At 50.8% G+C, this 21,987-nt stretch overlaps 1 protein-coding gene across 3 annotated transcripts in view; it reads left to right on the plus strand.

Annotated features, from left to right (window-relative positions):
• Window positions 1-20,953, plus strand: part of SSUH2 (ssu-2 homolog) — a 30,497-nt gene extending 9,544 nt beyond the window's left edge. The window contains exons 2-12 of one of the 3 annotated variants that reach the window (XM_019748239.2): window positions 623-721; window positions 1,057-1,138; window positions 2,533-2,662; window positions 3,851-3,911; window positions 4,937-5,061; window positions 6,037-6,120; window positions 7,856-7,941; window positions 9,271-9,363; window positions 9,940-10,045; window positions 11,909-12,016; window positions 16,455-20,953. In XM_019748239.2, the coding sequence (XP_019603798.2) occupies window positions 623-721; window positions 1,057-1,138; window positions 2,533-2,662; window positions 3,851-3,911; window positions 4,937-5,061; window positions 6,037-6,120; window positions 7,856-7,941; window positions 9,271-9,363; window positions 9,940-10,045; window positions 11,909-12,016; window positions 16,455-16,601 (1,121 nt within the window). In that variant the 3' untranslated portion in view covers window positions 16,602-20,953. Of the gene's footprint in view, window positions 1-622; window positions 722-1,056; window positions 1,139-2,532; window positions 2,663-3,850; window positions 3,912-4,936; window positions 5,062-6,036; window positions 6,121-7,855; window positions 7,942-9,270; window positions 9,364-9,939; window positions 10,046-11,908; window positions 12,017-16,369 lie in introns of all 3 variants that reach the window. The other 2 variants (XM_019748240.2, XM_019748241.2) reach the window with 2 other exon arrangements.
• The last annotated feature ends 1,034 nt before the right edge of the window (window positions 20,954-21,987 follow it).

The following is a 21,987-nucleotide window of genomic DNA, read 5'->3' on the forward strand; positions in this document are numbered from 1 at the left end:
TCCAAGTCTTGGCTATTGTGTATAGTGCTGCAATAAACATGGGGGTGCGTATAGTTTTTCGAATTAGTGTTTTGGATTTCTTTGGATAGATAGGAGTGGAATTGCTGGGTCATAAGGTAGTTCCATTTCCAGTTTTTTGAGATACCTCCATACTGATTTCCACAGTGGCTGCACCAATCTGCAATCCCACCAGCAGTGCACGGGGTTCCCTTTTCTCCACAGCCTCACCAGCACTTGTTTAAATCATCTTTCAATGAGAGAGAGGAGCATTGAAGAAGTGTGACCACCTATAATTCAGCATCTATCTTCTAGAGTCGTGGAATATGACAATGTTTACAAAGCAGCTGTCATGGTGACTGGCACAGAGTAGGTGGCCATCAAACTGGAGCTGCCATTCTTAATGTTTTTCCCATCATTATTATTACTGCTGCTACTCTCACACCCCCACCCCATTTCTGCTTGCCCTGCAGACGTGTTTTTTGTCCAGACGGTGCCAGAGTGAGAGGGGCTTAAACTGTGAGGCTTTTATAATGCACCTGCCCTCATTTGTTAGCTTCCTGTGAAGTTGCCATCAAGACCCCTTCCGTCCCCGAGGCTGAGGACTAGGTATGTCTCTCTGCAGGTGTGGTGGACCTCAGCTTCGAGGCCGAGAGTCCTCTGGCACCCCCAGCTGAACTCCTGGAGAGGCTGCCCAGCTATGACTGCCTTTTTCAAGGTGGTGGTAAGTCTGTGGGGTCTTGGGTGCTGTGGCCTCTTCTTGGGGCTTCTGCTGTTTGAGGGGACAATCTCTGGAACGGGCCAGCACCGAGCTAGCTCCCCTTTCCTCTGGGGGCCCTAGGAAGCCTCTTGTCAGCTTTGAGGGAGGGAATGGGAGGACATGGCATCAGCCGTGTGTCCACGAACATTCCATGACCATGTCCATTAGAGACCGGAATGATGTTGGTCTGAGAACCAGTTTCTTCATCTGTTCTTTCTCACGTTCAGCTAGTCTTTCCTTCTTTCACCCCACAAGTATCTGTCCCTTTGAGCTAGCCCGACTCCTTCCCTCTTTTCCAGGACGGCAGATATTCTTCACACCTTTGGAGGCCCCGGGGAGACCCGAGGAACCCAGGTGCTGGTCCTCATTCCTGGAACAAAGGTGAGCTGCAGGTGTGCTCGGTGACCCTCAGAGAGCCATCCCACAAATCACGTGTGGTGAGTCTCATTGTCACCACTGCCCCTGATAGCACCCTCCTGAGGGCTCTCAGGGGCCACGATCTCAACCCTGATAGCACATCAGGCGGTAGACCCCTAGGTCAGATTCTCCAGGGATAGAGCCTGGGAATCTCTATTTTACGCAGCTTTTCAGGCTATTTGGCTCCCAAGCCAGAGTTGAAAACCATAGTGGGGATTGCAGGTTGCCAACTACGGCCCACTGCCTGTTTTTGTAAATCGAATTCCATCGGAACACAGCTGCTGTCTTCTGTTTACCTGCTGCCTGTGGCTGCTTTCCCACTACGACAGCAGAGGTGAGTGACTGAGACAGAGATGAGACGGCCCGCAAAGCCTAAACTTTTTATTCTCTGGCCCTTTATGGAAAAAACTTATTGCTCCTTGGAAAGGCCCACACTGGCCTTGTTTTGAGAGAGCTGGGGCGGAGTTCCAGCTTTGCTGCCAGCTTCGTGCAGACAGAAGGGGGAGCCTGGAGCACTCCCCTTCTCCTCTCTGGCCTCCCACTTTCCGTGCCCAGTGCAGGCCGGCTTCTTTCTAGTCCACACGCTTCCTGCAGGCACACAGGACCCTCTGGGCGGGGTGGGCTGCTGGAGACACTAGTGTGAATGAAATGAGCTAACCGTTTGGAGCGGGCTGCTGTGAAGAAATGTATGAAGATGAGACGAGGGCTTGGGGGAAGGAGAACAGGGCTCCTGCTTACTGGAGGTGTTGTGGCAGGGAGAGGTTCTCTAAGGAGGGGACATGGCAGCTGGGCCTCAGGAAAGAGATTTCCAGGAGGAGGGCAAGCTGGCCAGAGAGAAGGCTGAGGAAGAAGTCGGTTGTCTGCCTTCCTACCCCCCCTCTCTCTAACGCCGCAGGCTCTCTGTGAGTGGCTGTGGGTGCTGCTGTTGGATGAAGTTGCTTGCAGTTCCTCTGGCTGAGGTCAAATTTCCCAAGGGCAGGAACCTCATCTAGCCTAGCTCTGCCTTCTTAGCTGTGTGACATTGTCTCTGGATCTCAATTTTCCTCATCTGTAAAATGGCATAATTCATCTTTAACTTTTTTTGTTGTTGTTGTTCTAAGGCTCTATCCGCCCTTCTCCTGAGCTCCACACTTCAGCTAATGTGGTTTTGCTGTCCTCTAGAAAGACCTGCCACTTTCCCACCCTGGGCATCTGTTTGCATAGTTCCATTTGCCGAGATGCCCTACCTAGTTGGATTCCTGAGTGCTTTCCCACTATTGTGGACCAGTTCCCATCTGCACAATGAGGGGGCAGTCTGGCCTGGCTCAGCCCACAGGCCCTCTTGAGACGCCCCTGCCTCTCTGCTCCATCCCCGGCAGAGTCCCCGTGGTGACGGAGGAGGTGGCACGAGAAGCCCTCCTCAGCTTCGTGAACTCCAAATGCTGCTATGGCAGCACAGCCGCGGGCGACCTGATCATCCAGGAGCTGAAGCAGCAGACCCTGTGCAGGGTAAGAGAGCTGGGCCTGGCGGGGGCTGTGATGTGAACCGGGAGAAAGGCGTCCAGGGTGGGGCAGTGAGCGTGAATGGTGGTGGCTGACGTCCCTTCTGCGACTTCTCTGGTCTGAAGTCTGAGTAATAATACAAGGAGTAATTATCAACCTTCATTGAAATGCTCGAATGTGCCAGGCATCGTGTAAATCATGCTAGATGTGCCATATCACAACCTAATAGCTACCTACGTGGTAGGTGTTAATTGTCATCAGTTTACAAGGAGGAATTGGATGTTTAGAGAGGCAAAAGTACTTGCCCCCAAATCCGCAGCTGGATTCAAACTCAGGTTTGCTGGTGCCAGAGCCCGTGTGCTCAGACACCAGGGGTGGGCTGGGAGAGGTCCCTCTACTCCCCTTCCTCCCAGCTTCCTCTACCAAGTTACATCTGTGCCAAGGAATCGTTTATTCATCACTGGGGCCTGACACTGCAGGGAAATCCTGCGCCGGGATCTCAACAGGCACCCGTGTCACCTTCTGCATTGATAGGGCTGAGGGACAGCTTCTAAGTTCACATTTCCTAGTGTCACTGGCACAACCATCCTCTGGTGAGCACAGGACTGCACAGAAATCAGACGAGCCTTGCAGGGAGTGGCTAGAGCAGGGGTCCCAGAGAAGAGCCCCCTGTGTAGTTGTGTGGCTTTGGGCAAGTCAGCTGACCTCGCTGAGTCTCCATTTCCTCCGTGAAAAAGGAGCCAGGTGATTTCCAAGCTCCCTTCCCGTTTTGTGATTCTGTGGATGAGGTTCGAGAAGGACCTTGACATCAGGCAGATAAGTTCCTTCAGAAGGGGAGCCTCATGGCAGTGGATTCCAGCAGCCTCCATCCTCAGAGGACAATTGCTGCTCCCACACTTGCCTCTTAGAATGCTTCTACATGTACAGAAATGGGGAACTGAAATCGCCCCGGTTATGAGTCCGTCAGGGACATTCCTGGGGCTGACTGACCTCTCAGCAGAGACATCTGGAACAGAAATCACTATTGCCAGCCTGTTCTAAGCAGCTCCCGGATGCCACGAGTGGGGTTTCTGGTTTCTCCACTGAGCCCCAGCACGGGGTGGGGGTTTCGGGAGGGGTGGCCTGCTTCTTTTTGTATAATGCTCTGTCTTCCGAAAGGGCACGAGTTTGAATATGCTCTCTTTTTCTCTATAGTATCGACTAGAGACTTTCAGCGAATCCAGGATAAGTGAATGGACATTTCAACCCTTCACTAGTAAGTCTGAAATCAGTTTAGTTGGGAGCAAATATGGCAGGGGCTCATCTTAGCCACTAACCTTGAATGAGACGCTCTTCTGCCCCAGTTTCCCCGTCCCCTGTAAAATGAGAGGATGGGCTTTCACATCAGAGGCTTTCCAGGGCTGATCTTAGCAAACGCTGCCCGCCCAGGAAATGGTTTGTAGACGGTCCTGAGAAAGTCTAGCTTTTGCCTTTGACCACAGGCTGGTGCTGCCACATGGGGCCATATTGCAAAGGCAGCGTCTCCCTGCCTCCCAGGCCACCCCAGTACCTCCCGAAGTCTCTAGATCCCTGGGCCCCTCTTCACTGTGCCATCCCAACTCCTGCTTAAACCCACTGGAGGCTTCAGGTTCTCTGTCTGGGAAGCCCTATGCTGTACTTGTTTTGTCTGCTCACCACTTCGATTCATCCTTCAAGACTCAGCTCACAAGTCACCTCTTTCATGAAGCCTTTCAGGATTTCTTCTCGTGCCACTTCCCTCCCTGGCGGAATGAATCAGTCTTCTGGGTTTTCACAGTCCCTGATGAAACTCTTGTCCAAAGCACTTACCATCGTGTTGTAGCTCCTTGAGTGGAGGAAGAGGAAGAGGAAGAAGATGGTGGGGATGGAGACGAGAGTGCTTGTTGATTGAGCCTTTCACCATGTGCCAGGCCTGCGCTAAACATTTCTATGCCTTCTTCTATGTAATTTTTGCTACCATCCTAAACGGTAGATGCCACCATTATCCCCATTTTAGATGAGAGAACTGAAGGTCAGAGAGGTGAACTCATTTGTCTAGAGTTATGCAGCTAGGAAGGAGAGGAACCAGGAGTCAAGCCCAAGTCTCTTCAACCCCTGAGTTTGGGGGCTTCATCACTGACCGCAAGGAGACAGTGATTTATCTCCCTGCCTCAGGGTGGCCTCACGCCTGGCACCGAGAGAAGCCTCTGAAGTATTTGGTAAATCAATAGAAGTTTGTCCTGGCAGACTCACTGTTCTCACACTGATCCCTCTCTGTGTCAGAACACTCTGTGGATGGGCCACAAAGAGGGGCGTCCCCCAGGCTTTGGGACATCAAGGTCCAGGTGCCCCCGATGTTCCAGGAAGACATCAGGAAGTTCCAAGTGCCTCACTCATCGCTGGTCAAGGTAACATGATTATTGGGACCTTTGCCCTCCTCTCCGAGCAGGTGTTCCAGGCCCTGGAAGTTTCTTCAAACTTCATCCTTTTTAAAAGGGAAACCCCCAAATCCAGGCTGTTGCTTTCTTTCTTGGCTTTCTATTCCCACAGCAAAAGGATGATCCCATTTACAAAATTCTCCTCAGATTTAAACAGTGAGCATTCACACACCTAGACCATCTGAATGATTTTTATACTTTTTTTTTTGCCTGATAGTAAGCAGCTGATGTGCTGAATAAAACGGATATAAAATAAAGTTAAAACATTGTTGGAATTTTTCATAGAAATCCGTAGGGGAACAGCATTTAACCTCTATCCTATTATACAGAAATATCACAACACGAAGTGAGGGTAACCTCATGTATTACAAAAACACAGCTGAGATATTTTATATTACATTCTCATCTAATTGTCTGCCTTGTTTCCATTGTAGAACTTGATGCAAGCACGTCATTTAACCCTCTGTTTTCATAACATTATAAGATGGAAGGGACTGTGAGAGGTGAAGCAAAGTGTTCCACTCTTTTCTCGAGAGTGGAAATGCTATTTTGATTCGATGATTAAATTCCAATAGCTAGCTTATTGCCTCTCACAATGTGTCCATTTTTTATGACTTCTATTCCCAAAGACCACTTTAGCTACTTAATGAGTGAAGGGCACTGGTCTTTGTGGTTTAGCCTGGGAACGAGAGTCAGGATGCGGGGCTGGGAGAGCAAGTGTCCCCTTCTTAGTATCCAGGACAGACTGGGCTGGGGCTCTGAGAAAATGCTAACACGATCTCCTGGGCTCTGCATTCAAGGCCCGTTGGATCATAGTTGAGTGGGAATGGCCATCTTCCCACCCTAGCTCTGGGATGGTGACATCATGGGGGCAAGGGTTGGGGTGGTGAAGCCAGGAGCTACTGGTGCCTGGGAAACTAGATTCAAGACAAGTTTCACCTTCAGGAATGCCACAAATGCCATGGGCGTGGGCGCTACAAGTGCAGCGGCTGCCATGGGGCTGGCATGGTGAGTCACGTGTGGCGGCTGGTGAGTAAGGGACAGTGTGAGGGGAAGGGCCGCATAGAGACAGAGGGTTGGGCTGGGGGCCTGGCGCTTCCCACTCTATCAGTGTGACCTTAGGGAAGTCATCCTCTGTTTTCCCACCTCTAAAATGGAAAGGTTGGATGGGGTGGTCTCTACTGGTGTTTTTCACTTTGATGGTTTATGATTTTAATTCTTCTCTCCTTGTCCCATCCATCTACAAACACTCATTGAGTACCTGCTTGGTACCAGGCCCTGCAAAAGGACGAAACCAAAACCTGGAGCTCCTTCCAACCGGGGACGCCCTGTCTGTGTGGAAGGCTGATAGGGACCAGCACTTGTAGGGTGATGAGTGCTGAGAAGTTGAAGTGCAGAGGGCTTCCAGAGACAAAATAGATGGGGCCTTGTATCAGGTTCCGAGAGCTACCCCAATAAATGACCACAAACTGGGTGGCTTAAAACAACAAATTTATCCTCTGACGGTTCTGGTGGCTGGAAGTCCAAAATCAAGGTGTCAGCAGGGTTGTTTCCTTCTGGAGGCCTTGAGGGAGAAGCCATATTTCAAGCTTCTGGCAGCTTCTGGCAGCTTCTGCCAATCCTTGGTGTTCTTTGGCTAGGAGCTGCATCACTCCAGCCTCGGCCTCTGTCTTCACATGGCCTTCTCCCCCATGTGTGTGTCTCTGTGTCTCCCCACGGCCTTCTTATAAGGACACCGGCCATTGAATTTAGGGCCTGCCCTAGTCCAGCATGACCTCATCTTAACAATTACATCTGCAAAGACTATTCCCAAATGAGATCACATTCTGAGGTGTACATTTTGGGTGTACACTTTGGTGAGGGGGAGGAGGGGAGACACCATTCGACCCAGTACAGGCCCCTAAGCACACAGCCAGGCTCTCATGACATCAGCCTTTCAGAAATCTTCAGGGCTGCTGACCATCCCAGGAGCAGAACCAAGCTCCTCACGTGTGCTTAGCACTCTCCTTTGTAGCTAATCCTTTGGACACATACTGACCACTTGTCACTCTAAGCTGGGACTTCCTCCATCCTTCTGTCTGCCTGCTTTCTGTCTATTCCTCCCACCCTGGTTGTGTCCTTCTTCTGCCTGCTGTGTGTTCACCCCTCTGTCCACTCACACCCCATCTGTGGGGCCAGCGGTGCTGAGTACTGGTGTCTCTCTCCTGTGCTCTCACCCCTGCCGTTCTCCTTGTGGCTTTCTGGAGCCCCTCTTTGGGGTCTCTTCTGTTCCTTCCTCCACCCCGCTCCTCTTCTCCCTCTCCCACCTCCCTCAGGCTTTTCCTGGAATGTCTCCAGCATCCACCATCAGCCAACTGGGGAAGCATTGCCTGGGTCACTTCTGGGGGCCTTTCCAAGACGGAGATCTTTGTCTCCAGCATCAGGTCCCTCAGCCAGCCCGCCCCTCTTCCTGTGCTCTCTGGCCATGGCTGTTTGGATAGGGGACAGCCCCAGGGTTTGTGGGGACCCGAGGGGAGCAGGAGAGGCTGATGTCCCAGGAGAAACAGGGATATTAGGATGTAAATTCTTTGAAAGGTACAACAGACGAGGTCCACAAATTCACTATGTCCAACCCTCCCATTGTACAGATGAAGGGGCGGAGGCCCAGGGAGAGGAAAGGGCAAACTTAAGGTCACCAGGTGGGGATTTGAACCAGGTCTCAGGATGCTCTTTGCCCCACTTCCCTGGGAGGCCAGTGGAGGCTGAGGCTGTGGTGTGTCCGCAGGTGAGGTGCCCTTCCTGCTGTGGAGCCAAGCGCAGAGCCAAGCAGCCCCGGAGATGTCAGATGTGCTCGGGGTGTGGCAGGCGCAGGTAGGATGGTTCTCCCTGGCTCTTGCTTCTCATTGTCTGCCCTTCTGGCGAGCAAGCAGGCACCCTGTCTGTCTTATCACTCCTGTGTCCCCAGACCTCTGTGCACAGCAGGTGCTTGATAAATATTTGTGGAGTGGGTGGGCTTTTCTCATGGGCTGAATATTTCTGGAAAAGACTGGAACTCATCAAGCAATATGTGAGTCAGGTGTAAGGGTGAAGCCGCTGGACGAAGGCAGGCAGGCAGTTTATAGAGAGGAGACCTCGTCCTGCCGCGCATGGCGGGGAAGTGAATACAGAAAACCACCCAAAGATGTGATTCTTGATGCTCTAAGTCCCGGGGCCTGGGAGAACGCTTATTTATAACTCATTGCAGGGTGTGAATGGAGGAGAGAGAAGTCAAGGAAGGTTGGTTGATGGTCTAAACAATCAACCAAGTTCCATCTCTGCTCAGAAGGCTTTGCAAACAGTGGGGCGTTGCGTTTTGTAAATCATATTCTTTAATGTATTTATAAATCTTTAAAGGGCAACAGGAAATCATGAGGAGTGAAACTACTCAAAGTTGTGTTGGTTAATGATACTTTTGGCTCATCGAGGCCCAAGCTATCCTTCTAAGAAGCCCGATGGTGAAGCTTTGGTATACCTGCCACCTGTGGTTGGTAAAGAAAGTCTTTGATTTGGAAGGAAACTCAGGTTTATTTTATTTATAAGCGAAAGAAATCCAATTCAAACTGGCTGTTGCAAAAAAGTAAATTTATAGTCCCCTGTCATGGAAAAGTTCAGGGGTATATTTCTGGGTTCAGGAGTATATTCCATCCAGCTGAAGGTACAGCTGCGTCCAGGTGCTTAAACAATGTCATCAAGAATCGGTTTCCATTCCTCAGACTGCTTTCCTTTGTGTTGGCTTTATTCTCAGGCAAGCCATCTCCAAGTTTAGTAATGTCAGTAGAAAAGGGTATCCCTTTCCTGAATGTTCCAACAAAAGTTATGGGGCAGGTCTCCTTGCACTCACCTGGGTCACGTGCCCATCTATGTGTAAGCCACGGTGGCCAGGGAGATAATAAGCTAACTGGCCAGGCTGAGGTCCCCAGCTGGTCCTAGAAGGGGTGGGGGCAGGCCCATGAACTCTGGGGACTGGATGGGAGAAGGGTGGTCTCCAGAGGGAAATTGGGGTACTGCCACCAGAAGGAGGATGCCTAGATGGTGGGCAGGTGGAAGTAATCCATGTCCACCACAGGCTGCATCTATGAGACAGGATTTGGGGGTGGAGCCTCTGGAGGCCCCCAGGACCCCATCACTATCAGAGTGGTACTGATGGTGTGTCCCTCTCAGGTGCAGCACATGCTCGGGAAGGGGGAACAAGACCTGTGCCACCTGCAAGGGGGAGAAGAAACTGTTGCACTTCATTCAGCTGGTCATCATGTGGTATGTGGCAGTGTCTCAATGCCGTGGCCCGGGGGGGTAGCCGGGGAACGTGGGCTGGATTGGCTTCTGCAGGGAAACTCCACTTGCTTGGGGCTTTCACAGTATATGGACCTGCTGGGACAAAAGGGATTAAAGTGACTTGGGAAGGGGAGAGATCACTGGGAAGAGGCAGCATGGGATGGTGGGGTGCTGCCCGGTTTCAGCGCAGACCTAAATTCAAATTCAGCCAGCACCACTTTTTCTAGTGCAACAGCCAGTCGTCATGTGGACATTCCCATCTGGGAAGTGAGTCCCCATGTCCTAAATTCCCATGTCAGGGAAGGCTCCCAGGCTTTCAGTGTTTCTCCCTTCACACATCGCGTTGAGCACGTCACAGGTGAGGGTGAAATGAGGTAATAAGATGGAGCTGTCAGTACTTTACTAGTTTCTGAGTTTACAGTTGAAGATACCGAGGCCCAGAGAGACTAAAGAACTTTCGCAAGGTCCTACCAGTAGTAGTAACACAAGCCTTCCAGCCCAGGTTTGTCTGATTCCAAACCCATGTTCTAATCTGTCCCTCACCCTCTTCACCTCCAGGAAGAACAGCCTGTTTGAGTTTGTGTCTGAGCACCGGCTGAACTGCCCCGGGGAGCTCCTAGCTAAAGCCAAAGGAGAAAACCTCTTTAAGGATGAAAACACAGTGGTAAGGGGGGCTTTGCAGACTGTCCCATGGAAGCTAGGTTCCTCTTATGGCTCCTCCGGCTTTCTGTGGGGCTGCTCTCATTTGGAAAGACAGGCTGAGCTACCTAGACAGAACAGAGGTGGCTGGGACCCCAGGGGGCCAGTTCTCCCATGAATTTCACACTCTTAAACCTTACTTCCTCCCTTTTTTCACCTTCTTCCTCCCTCCTCTCTTCCTTTCACAAACCTGGAGACACTTCTCCTATACTAAGAACCATTCTGGACCCCGGGGATACCATCCAACAAAATCCCTGCCCTCATAGATCTCACAGTCTGGTGAGGGAGAAGATAATAACATTTGACCACAATGTCAGATGGTGGTAAGGGTCATTGAGAAATATGCAAGCAGGGTGAGGAGACATAAAAGGTTGGGGGTGGTGTTTCAGCTGGTTGTCAGGGAAGTGACACTGGGCAAAGACCTGCAGGCAGTGCAGAGGGGAAGTGGGCCATGTGGCCATCAGAGCGAGGGTGTCCAGCGGAGGGAACAGCATGGCAGAGACCTTACATTGAGCTGGGCAGAGCAAGGAGCTAAGACACGGGAGGGGCCAGCAGGCAGATCAGGGAGGGTCCTGTAGGCCAGGGATCAGCAAACACTGGCCCTCAGCCTGCTTTTATAAATAAAGTTTTATTGACACACAGTCATGCTTGTTTGTTTACATATTGTCTGTGGCTGCTTTTGTGCTAGAAGGGCAGAGTCGAGTAGCTGAGACAGAGACCCTATGGCCTACAAAGCCTAAAACATTTACTATCTTGCCTTTTACAGAAAAGATTTGCTGTACCTGCGTAGGCCTTGGCAGGGAATTTGGCCTTTATGGGATACCTGAGCAAGGTCCCTATGCCATTTTCTCTGAGAGGGACAGGTGCTCAGCTTTCTCTCGTTCTCTCTCCCTCCTTCTTTCCTCCCTTCCTTCCTTCTGCCTTTTCAAACTGGCTTCTTTCACTTAGTAACATGCATTTTTAAATAATTGGGATGTAGTTGACATGTATCATTATATTAGTTTCAGGTATACAATATAATGGTTCAGTATTTGTATATATTGTGAAATGATCACCACAATAGGTCTAGTTAACATCCATCACCACACCTAGTTACAAGTCTTTCCTTGCGATGGGAACTTTGAAGATCTACTCTCTTAGCAACTTTCAAATATCCAAAATAGTATTATTAACTACAGTCAGCATGCTGTACATTACATCCCCAGGACTTATTTATCTTATAACTGGAAGTTTGTACCTTTAACCCCTTCACTCATTTCATCCAACCCCCTCCCTGCCCCACCCCTCTGGCAACCATGGATCTGTTTTCTGCATGTATGAGTTTAATTGTTTTTTAAATTCCACATATAAGTGAGATCATACCATCTGTATCTTTCTCTGACTTATTTCACTTAGTATAATACACTCAAGGTCCAGCTCTGCTGTCAAAATGCCAGAACTTCCTTCTATTTTATGGCTGAATAATATTCCTCAGCCTCCTTTCTTTGCCCTAGTCACTCGGGCTTCCTAAATGCTCACGGCAGGCCTCACCCCTATAGAAAGCCCTGCATCCCCTGAGTCAGGCAGCCTGGAAAGCTTGCTGGGTGACTGAGTGGGCTGCAGGTGCAGGAGTACTCTGTCCACAGCCTCCTGCTTTTGTTGGAATTCCCAAGGCTTTAATGCTGGTGATTGAGGGTCTGTGGTGACTGAGCAATCCCCACCCGCTGGCTGCATGGCCTCGGGCCCTCCCCTCAGGGCTTTTTCTCCCGCCTGCCTTTTGGAATCAGCTCACCAAGGCTCTAGGTGCTGACATGGTCAGAGAGTGAGGTGGGTGTGTCTCTCTCCCCAGGTATACCCACTTGTCGACTTCCCCCTGAGGGAGATCTCTCTGGCTTCCCAGCGAGGCCTTGCCCAGCACAGCGCCGCTCTGGCCTCCAGAGCCCGAGTCCTTCAGCAGGTGAGCTGGGCAGGGGCCTGGGGCTTTGGGGAGGCTTCCAGGGCCAGCCTGGGGCTCTGAGGGCACCGTCCCTCTGGTCACGTAAAGGAGGAAATGAGATGTTTCTTCTGCTGGGGCTCTTTTCTGAGGGGCGGGGAGGAAGGATAAGGAAGAGGCAGCTAGAGGGAGGGTGGTGGAAAGAAGTCTCAGCCTGAGAAAACAGGGGGGTACTGGGGACTGATTTGAGGTCAGCGGGTGGAGGCAGAGAGCAGGGCGGGCCACATAGTCCATGGTGAGAAGTTTGGACTTTTATCCTGAGAGTGACAGGAAGCTATAGCTGGGTTTCAAGCAGGAATTTGGCGCGGTGTGATTTTGATTCGAACCCCCTGGTATTCAGAGAGGGGAAGGGAAAGCTCGAGATCCAGAGTCCTAGGCAGGTGGGAACCCAGCGTTGGGCCCTTCAGGGCACTTTCCAAATCCCAGGCATATCTTCCACCAGCCTCCCTGGGGCACCGGTGTGGCCAGGGCAAGGGTTGCTTTGGTGCTGTATCCTGGTGGCCACTAGGTGGCGGTGGTGCCTGCTGCGTCCCCAGGAGCTAGGCTTGCTTTGGTACTGTATCCTGGTGGCCTCTAGATGGTAGTAGTACCCGTTGCAACCAGCAGTTACCTGGCTGGAAGCTGCTGGAAGCTGGAGGTTTGGCCAGGAAATGCCCAGCGCCAGAGCTCTGTGAGGGGTTTTGTCATCAGAGGCCCGAGTCTTGCAGACTGGGCTCAGATCCTGGTTCTCCCACATCCTAACCGTCCTCCTCCTTGAAGTCCAGTTTCTCATTTGCGGAAAAAGAGATGCTAGAACGGCCTCAGGGGGTGTTGTAAGGATGAGACAATTTGCTTTAAGTGTTTGGAACCTGGTGATCAAAATGATCAAAATGTCCTTGTTCCTTCTGTTCCCTTTGCAATGAGTATTTCCTCTTCTTTCTCGGCAAATGTCCCCTATTTGCAGGAGAGAGAAGGATGCATTTAATTTAAAATTAATAAATGACCATCTTGGAGCTGGAATGGACCTCAGAAATCATGGAATTGGGGAACTGCAAACTCAAAGGCCTACCAGAGCCGAATGGTAACATGTGCGGGAGAGCCCTTCATCCAAAGGGACCCGTCATCGCTCAGCTTTATGTAGACTCAGAGGCAGAGATTTCAGATCTAAAGTCCAGATTTTTATATATGAAGCCTTCTGACTTCTCAATATTGATGACAATTTTTAAAAAATGCTAAGTGAGCACTGCACAGGTTGATGGGCCTGCTTTGGCCTGTGAGCCATCATAGGCTAACCCTAGTCTAGTCCAAACTTACGGCTTTTCTGATACATCAGAGGCCCAGGGAGTGGAAGTAATTTGCCCAAGGTCACGCAGCTTCTTAGTGGAAGAGCCCAGGAGTAGAACCTAACTTTTCCGACTCCAAGCCAAATGTTGTTATTCACCGCATTTAAGACACACAAGCAACTCTTTGGGAGCTAGTGTAGGCTCGCCAGGGAGATCAGCCAGCGGGGAGATTTGGGACCCTTTTTACTGGGCCAGACACTGCAGGGACAATTTGCTTAGCAGGCTAGGACCTGCTTGCCCAGTTGGGCATGCACTCATGGCTTTCAGCCCCTTTCTTCCCTGCCAGGGGCCTCCGTGTTCTCTAGGAAATGAGCGGGGTTGGACCTTGCCTTGTGTTGGACTTTGCAGAAGCAGAGCTGAGGCAACGGGTTTTTAAGGAAGGGGTCCCAGGAGAGCCTGGTAAAGTAGTGGGGGAGCTGAAGAGGGAAGAGGGGGAGGTCATGCAAGGACACAGTGCCAGTGACGGCCCAGACTCTGCCCAAACCCAGGTGACCTCTGAGGGTCAATCACACCTCAGGCTGTCCTCCTGGAGGTGAGAGAGCTGGACTTTTGTTCTGTAGTACCATCCAATCACTGGCACCACTGCCCAGGCACTTTCTGCCCGTGGGTGGGAGGTGGGTTCTGTATCTCAAGGATGGACTCTGGAGAGAAAGGTTGAGCTGTGAGCAGTAGCGTGTGTAGAAGCGGGATGGGGGTGAGTGTGCAGAAGCAGATTCCAGGGGACCCAGGTGAGATGAGAACAATACCTATGAGAGACCCCAGAACGGTCTCTTGGGGAGCTTGCTCTTATGGCACTAGTATCCTATGGTGTGGGTCAGAGTGAAGCGCCCCAAATATTGAGGTATCTGCTTGGGACCTGGGAAGAAGGTGAGGACGTGATTCAGCGGCGTGGGGACACTAGTGGTTATCCTGGGACTCTTTTGCTTCTGAAACATGATTTGAGTCCTTTTTGGACCCTTCATTTGGCACCTGGGAAAACTGAGGCCCAAAGAGGCGAAGTGACTGCCGAGATCTAGACCTAGGTGGCTGGCCTCGGTCTGGAACCTGGTTTCCTGGGGCTTTTCCCTACAGCATGATCCTGTCTCGGGCAACACAAGCCATTTGTGAACCAGCCCTGGAGCAGGGAAGGGTAAACTGGAGGCATGGGGGAACATTAGACTTTAAAAGGGAACGTAATGGGAGAAGAGGCTCCGTCTGTGAGTCTTTTCCTACATTGTCCCTTGGTCCTGGACTGTAGGTAAAGATTCATGCCGACATTCTGTTTGGCATCAAGAAGTTAGCAAGTGCAATCCAATGTGGAGACAGCCGTCATGACACCAGCCCAGGTCATTATGCTCAGACCTCAGATTTTTTCATCCTAGGGGCATGACCGAGGTGTAGAATCAGATAAATGGCTGGTTACAAGATAACCACTTGATGGCAATTGATGTCCTGACCAACCTGTGTCCTCAAACTCAGAGCATTCAAATCAGAAGCAAATGGAGGCAGGTGGGGGGTCAGTAGGGTGGTATTGCTGTGCTTTCTGTTTGACCTTGGTAGAAAAGTCTGGAAACGAGTGGTGCTGACACCACTGTCCAGGCCTTCTGAGCAGCGATATTGACTACCATCTCCTCTCTCCTCGTAGTTCCCACTTTGGGTCCCCCATACCAAAATGTCAAGAAGGGGTTTCTACCTTGTATTTCCCAAATTATCACTGGGAAACTAATTTCTGGCATATGAAAAAACTCAGTTTCACAATCTCATTTGATTCTCTCAACAACTCTGTGACATAGAAGTTTTACCCCCATTTCACAGACGAGGACACTGAGGCTCAGAGAAAGAAAGTGCAAGATCACACAGAAAGCTTCATTGAAAACGCATGCCCTGATCTGGGTCCCCCTCCTCTCACAATGTCATCCTTCCCCTAAGCTTCCCCTCCAGTACAGTAGGGAGCTGCTTCTCAAAATCCAACCCTCTACCCCCAGCCTGTTTCACCCTTTCCACGGGGCCTCAGACCATCACATACACTGCCAGGACTTGGACTCTTTTCCTAAGCAGGGGAAATTCCTGCAAGTAAGAGTCTGATCCTGGGCCAAACTCCCTCTGGGTTTGTGATCCCCACATCTGAGTCTGGGACAGGGGAGCAGATAGTGCAGAAGAACTTAGGGGTTTTGACACAGAGCCTGGCCCACAGGATGTCCCCAAGAAAGCTTCACTTCAATGATTGGGGGTAAGTTCCTTACGGAACTCCATCTGTAGTTGTCAATAACAAAACAGCATGGAGAGCTAATGGGGAGGGTACCTCAGTAGGAGCCAGTGTTCTCTCCCAAGGCGGGGCTGTTCTCTCCATTCTGGGCCCCTTGATTTCAGAAGGTTGTTGAGTCAGTGCTCAGAGAAGGGGCCAGAAAATGAGGGACTTTAGGACCACTCTGTGGGAGGGAGGGAGTGCCAGGTACAGGTGGGAGCTGGAGAGGAGACCTGAGCATTAAACAGGTACAGCTATGGTAAGGAGATGGAGCTCGACCTAGATGGTCTTCCAAATTGGAGATTCCATGGGGCCATGGGCCTCGATTTTCCCATTTGGTGGGGGGCGGGCAGGGTCGGAGAAAATCGCCTGAAGCAGCCCATCAAACTTTGGAATTTCTTTCGTGTCCATGTTCTATTTTAAAATTTAATTCAAATTGCATAATACACTCGCTAATATGTCCATGGTTGTTTTAATATAAAAATGTTAAAAATGACTTTATCTTCTACCCACCATTTGTCATCCCACCATTTAAAAATGAATGTTTCTGGGAGATGTCCTGTTTGGCTGGTGACTTTTCATGCATCTGGGGACTCCCCTGGGGATACCTGTGCCGCCACTTCACGAAACCTAGCAGCAGATGGTGGCTAAACATGACAAGTCGGTTTGAGCCAGAATGTAGGGTATATGGAGGCGTGCAGGGGGATATATACCTAGAGAGGCAGACGGGAGCCAAAATGCCAACTCCAGAGCATGAACTTCATCCCACAGGTAGTAGGGAGCTACTGAAGGTTCTTGAGCAGAAGAGTGACTTGAACAGAACACTGAAGTTTTACTTGGCCAATTGTTTCCTCAGCGCCAGACCATTGAGCTGATCCCCCTCACAGAAGTTCATTACTGGTACCAAGGAAAGACTAATGTCTACTACATCTACGGCACTGACCACAGGGTGTATGTGGCAGACTACCCTGAGCGATACTGTTGCGGCTGCACCATCATCTGACTCGTCACAGCTATCTCCACAGCCCACCGGGGAAGACAACTGAGGTCTCTGAGCTCACTCGTCATTAGCTACATGGGACAATCACACACAAACCCAGGTGTCCGTCCTTCCAGAGATTTCAGCTCATCGTCTGTCAAGCCACCGGTCTTCCTTTCCAGAGCACCTCTGGTGGGGCCTATCATGTGTTTAACCTGCAAGAATTCAACTTCACACATTCCTTTAGGACAAGTCATTTCACGGTGGGGGCTTGGCCTCTTGCCTCCAGGCCTATTCATGCCCTGAGAGATCGTGTAGTCTGATGTCGCTCTGCCCTGGGTCAGGCTCAGCTCTGGCGTGCCTCTTCGAGTGTGAGCCATTTGCCAAGCAGAGCGTCATTGGAATGTTTAAAGATACACACAAGCCGGCGGCCCCTTAATGCTCACCAAAGAGTGCACTTAGGCATAAAGTACCTTTATGTCCTAAACTTCGACTCCCCATTCTGTGGGTCGGGAATTCAGACACAGCCACGGCGGGGACGGTTTGTGTCTGTTCAGTGATGTCTGGGAAGATTTCAAGGCTGAGGTGGCTCAAGGGCAGGGGGCTGAAATCACCTGAAGCCTGGTTCACCCAGAGATCTGGTGGTTGATGGTGGCCGTTGGCTGGGACCTCTACGAGGGCTGTCAGCTGGAGCACCTGCATGTGGCCTCTCCACACAGCCGGGGCTTCCTCAAAGCATGGCAGCTGTGAGGGTAAGCACCCCTCATGCTCGCCTGACTGAGGAAAGAGATCTCTTCCCAAAGGGGAGAATAAGCCTGTGTGTTGGATGGACTCACGGTCTAGTTGCCGATACCTAACGCGGTGCCTACGCAAGGGGAAATTTGAGAGAGTGCTTTTGGATGTATGCAGGTTCTCACATCACGTGTTGACCTCAGAACCTGCCCATTGAGGCGCACACAAACTGGATGTTCTGTGTACCCAGTCACGTGCAGGAGCGCTCACCTGGTGTAGCCAGGCTGGGGGGTGGCGGAGGGGGTGCCCTGCAGACTGCACGCTCAGTTAGCCTTGGAGGGGTGGTGTGGCCTGGGCCACTGTGCCATCTGTCTGTGGGAAACCAGAGGCCCCTGTCATTTTATGATCCCCGCTCCACACCCAGAAGGGGATTGCCATACCCTGCGAGGGCCAGTCTGTACCCTTTTGATTCCCAAGCTCCTGCCTGTCTGCAGCCCTTGTCTCCCATGGGGTAGGGGGATGTGGACACAACAGGCCTGGCTGGGGAGGCTGGGGGCGGGGGCTGAGGCCATTCCCCAGGGCATCTTTGACAAATGCAATGCAAGTAAGCACTTGCATCCTCGCCTGCCACGTAGGCAACCCCTGCCTTCTGTTCAGGTGTTGCTGTTTCCTGCACACTGGAGGTTGGGTGGGGGATGGCTGGCAGGAGCAGCAGGGCTTCAGAGGGGTGTCCGGCTCCCCTAGGGCTGCAGGAAGACAAGGGAAAGTTGACTGAGAAGCACAGGAGTGGGACTTGGAGGCTCTGAGAGTCCTGAGCCCCGCAAACCTTCTAGGCTCAGATGCTGCCCCCAGCTAGTGCCACAGGCTCTGCACATGTGGGAGGCCAAGGGCATGAGAAGCGCACACTTGGGTGGAGGGCACTCTGGTGGGGGTGCACCTGGGGACAGAGCCTGGTGCCGGCAGGGGAACCAGGGACGGCCTCCCAAGGCTTCCCACTTCCTTCTCCTGCAACTGTGTGCTCTCCACTCTGGGAGGTTCCTGCTCTGGTTCACAAGGAAGGCCAAGCACCCACCTCCCTGGGGATGGCCCACCTCCCTCTGTGGGATGCTTTTGCCCCTAGGGGGACTTGTACAAAGGGAGGGGACAGTTTTGGTTGTTACAGTGATTCGAAGCAACACGATTGGCGGCCTTTGGTGGACGGAGTCCAGGAAAGCTGTGGTCCAGCAATGGCTGGAGTCCAGGAAGCGCCGTCCCACATCAGACACGACTTGCAGACACACCACTGACTTTTATGGCGAACTCACTCAGTTTTACAAAAGATCATCCGTTATTGCTTAACGTAGTGCTGATGTTCGTTTAGTGTTCACCTCTGTTCTTTGATTTTCCTACACACCTTGTCTGAAATGGCTTCTGGTCCTATCACTTCTCTGAAGTCCTAACCTGGGTTGAGGCTTCTCGTGCCGCTGTGCCTGAGCATTCACAAATTGAAATACATGTATTAAAACAATGATTTCTTATTTCCCCTTTATATTTCACTTTGGGCATTCAATTGCTTTCTAAAACATACGATATAAGTAGGCCATATATAAATATCATTTTAGGATAAAAACGGCGTACGTGAAGTTTGAGGGCCAGTGGGCCATACACACGGTTGGTGCGTGAACCAATGAGAAAAGTCCAGCAGGAATAAAGTGGGTCCAAGTGACAATGTTCCAAGTGAGCCCCCGTGAGCCACTCGCCACAGGCTCCTTAGTTCCCATGGTTTCGGCAAAATCTCAGATGGATGCTGGGTCCTCTGATTGGTTGATAACTGCTGTGTGATTTTTCTCTGCAGTGTTATCTGTTTTTATGACTTCTGCTGCAGCCAGGATATGACTTCATTTGCTATTTCTGCCTCTCTCTGCTACCCGAGGGCTGAGCTGGCTGTGACTGTGTAGCCCTAGCCCCAGCTGAAGTCATGGGGGGTAGAGAGAGCATGCAAGGGCAGCCCTACCTCAAAACCGGCCACCACAGACCGGCTCTGATCCCAATTCAATTTTGTTTTCCAAGAACATCAGACTCATGTGGCTTGCTTTTTCCTTATTGCCCTGCCAGAGGGCAACACGAGCCCTGTTTTTTACCAGTCACTGGGTCCCTGTCAGGTGGGCAGAGCCATGCTGGGCTGGCAGGGGTTTCCCAGAGATCTGGTCTCTGCCCTAAGACTACAGGATAGTAGCAGAGACTGTGTGTTGTGCAGAGGGAAAGGAAAGAATCAACGTGAGAGGGAGTTGATGACATGAGAATGCCTAACACCCAATTGGTGGTGATGGTTGCAAGTATATGTACATATGTGCATGTGTGTGTGCATGTGCATTTGTGTATGTATGTATGTATGCATACGTGGTGTGTGCATGCATTAGGTTGGTGCAAAAATAATTGCAGTTTAAAAGGTTAAAATTGCAAAAACTGCAATTATTTTTGCACCAACCTAATACGTGTATGTGTGTGTGCAATGGTGTGTGCGCATGCATGGTGGGTGTACATGTACCGTGTGTGTGTGTATTTTTGTGTGTGCATGTGTGTGCATGCATGATGAATATGTGTATGCATGTGCATGTGTATGTGTGTGGTGTATGTATATGTGTGTGTACATGTGTGTGCATGCCTGGTGTATATGTTTGTGCATGTGTGTATGGGGTGTGAGTGCATGCAGTGTGTGTGTGTGTGTGTGTGTGCTTGCCATGTGGGGAGGATCACTGCTGAGAAGGCAAGAGGGACTTCCTCTCCCACCTGGTTTTCTTCCCTTCCCTCCAGGATCCTGTCATTCCTAGTATTTCCCAATACCCTAGCCCTCAGCACTTGGTCAGCTTGTTGTACCTTGGCTGACTTCAATTCCTAATTCACATGCAGCCCTTGATATGGAGAATGATGAGAGAACTGTGTTATTTTCACAGTTGGTTCAAATGATCCAAGTGGAGTTATGTTACCCAGTAGGAAAGAACCTTCTAGATACAGCAGCTTGGCCCTGATGGCTTGCACTCAGAATTCCAGTCTTTTTTTTTTATTATATTTAATGGCCAGGGATTGTGGAAACAGCATGGTTTGGAGACCATATATACTCTGGTTCAAATTCTAGCCCTGCTTATGATCAGCTGTGTGACACCGGGCAATTCTATTAACCTCACTGAGCCTCACTTTCCCATCTGTGAGATGGGGATGATATCACTTGCTTTGCAAGGTGGGTAGAAAGGGTTAAAAGAGGTCAGGTGTGCAGGGCTCAGCGTCAGTAGGCGCTCAGTACCTGGGAAGGCTGTCTTCTCCTTGAATGAAACTCCTTTGGGTAGGTAGTGCTGAATGGGTGTCACGGCATCTCTCTAGTGAGCCGGCCTCCTGCACTGCAGCAGTGACTGCCAGAAACCTTGCTTTTTCAACCTTCAGCTCACGTACCCCTTCCTCAGGGATGGTTCCCCTCGTCCTCAGGTGGGGCCAGCTCCCATGGCCCATCCTCAGTGCTCCTATCTCTGGGGAGGTTGCACGTGTTTCATGACTTGTATCCCCCCCCCCTCCCGTTTCTCCCCACCCCAACTGCCAGCCTCATAGGGCAGGTCTGTGTTTAGCTTATCACTGTTACATGCGGCGCCCATCTGTAAACACTGCCAAGTACAACCCAAGACTGAATCAAGGTGCTGGATGTTGATTTAAAATAAAGAATGTCAGATTCTAATTCTAGGTGGCCTCCACCAGCTGTGTGATGCTGAATAAGTCCTTGTACCTTCTGGACGTCAGTTTTCTTTTTGTATTACGAGGAATTGGTTTGGATCCTATTTTTCCTTTTTTCCTTTATCCTTTCCTTTTTCATGGCACCGTTTATGTCTCCCCCAAATGAAATCTTATGTGGGACCCAGATATAGAAACATGGTGGCTGTGGCTGAGGTGTGGGTGGAAGGCCCAGAGCCCTCCCCTGACACCTGTCCTCTCTTCACCTCCAGCCTCTAGGAACCCACCTGAACACAGCCAGACCAGATGTCTCACTACTGCTCAGGAGTCTGGGAGGTGGGCTGCGTCTCTAACAGACCACAGGGCACTCCTGGAAACTTCCCTTTTCTTTTCTTTCTAAGAGAATGAAACCCTGAGTTTATTTGCTGATGGAGTATTTATCAGAGTGAAAAGTGCATGGAGAGAAAAAACACCATAGAAAGTTCTGTCTAGGGGTACTCTAGGCAGTTGGTATTTTTCCTGTACTTTGGAGCAGAACGGCCCTTTAACCTGGTCCCCAAGCTGGAGCAGTGTTGCTACCTATCTTTAAGTCTTCAAGTCTGGAGCATGTCTTTGCTTCCCGCCCCTCCCATCAGCTGATGGAATTGAAATTTCCAGCTAAAAGAAATATATGAACATGGGGAGCTCATCTTTTAGGCCAAACTTAGTCGCTGTCATTTTAGTGACAATTAGTTTCTATCGTGTGATAGGAAAGTCAGACAGTTTAAGGGGCCTGGGACACAGGAGGGGGACATTTTGTAGGGGAGACTACAGTATGGTACAAGGCCACACAGTCACAGCCTGGGGGTCACATCCTGGCTCTGCTGCCACTACCCGTGTGGACGCAGGGACCTCTGCTCGCCCAGTGTCCCACCTGTAAGACGGCAGTGCCGACTGTTGGGACTGAGGGAGATGAAATGAATAGTGTATAAGGTGTGCATGG

This window comes from Rhinolophus sinicus, linkage group LG10 (genome assembly GCF_036562045.2).
Source record: "Rhinolophus sinicus isolate RSC01 linkage group LG10, ASM3656204v1, whole genome shotgun sequence".
Taxonomy (NCBI): domain Eukaryota; kingdom Metazoa; phylum Chordata; class Mammalia; order Chiroptera; family Rhinolophidae; genus Rhinolophus; species Rhinolophus sinicus.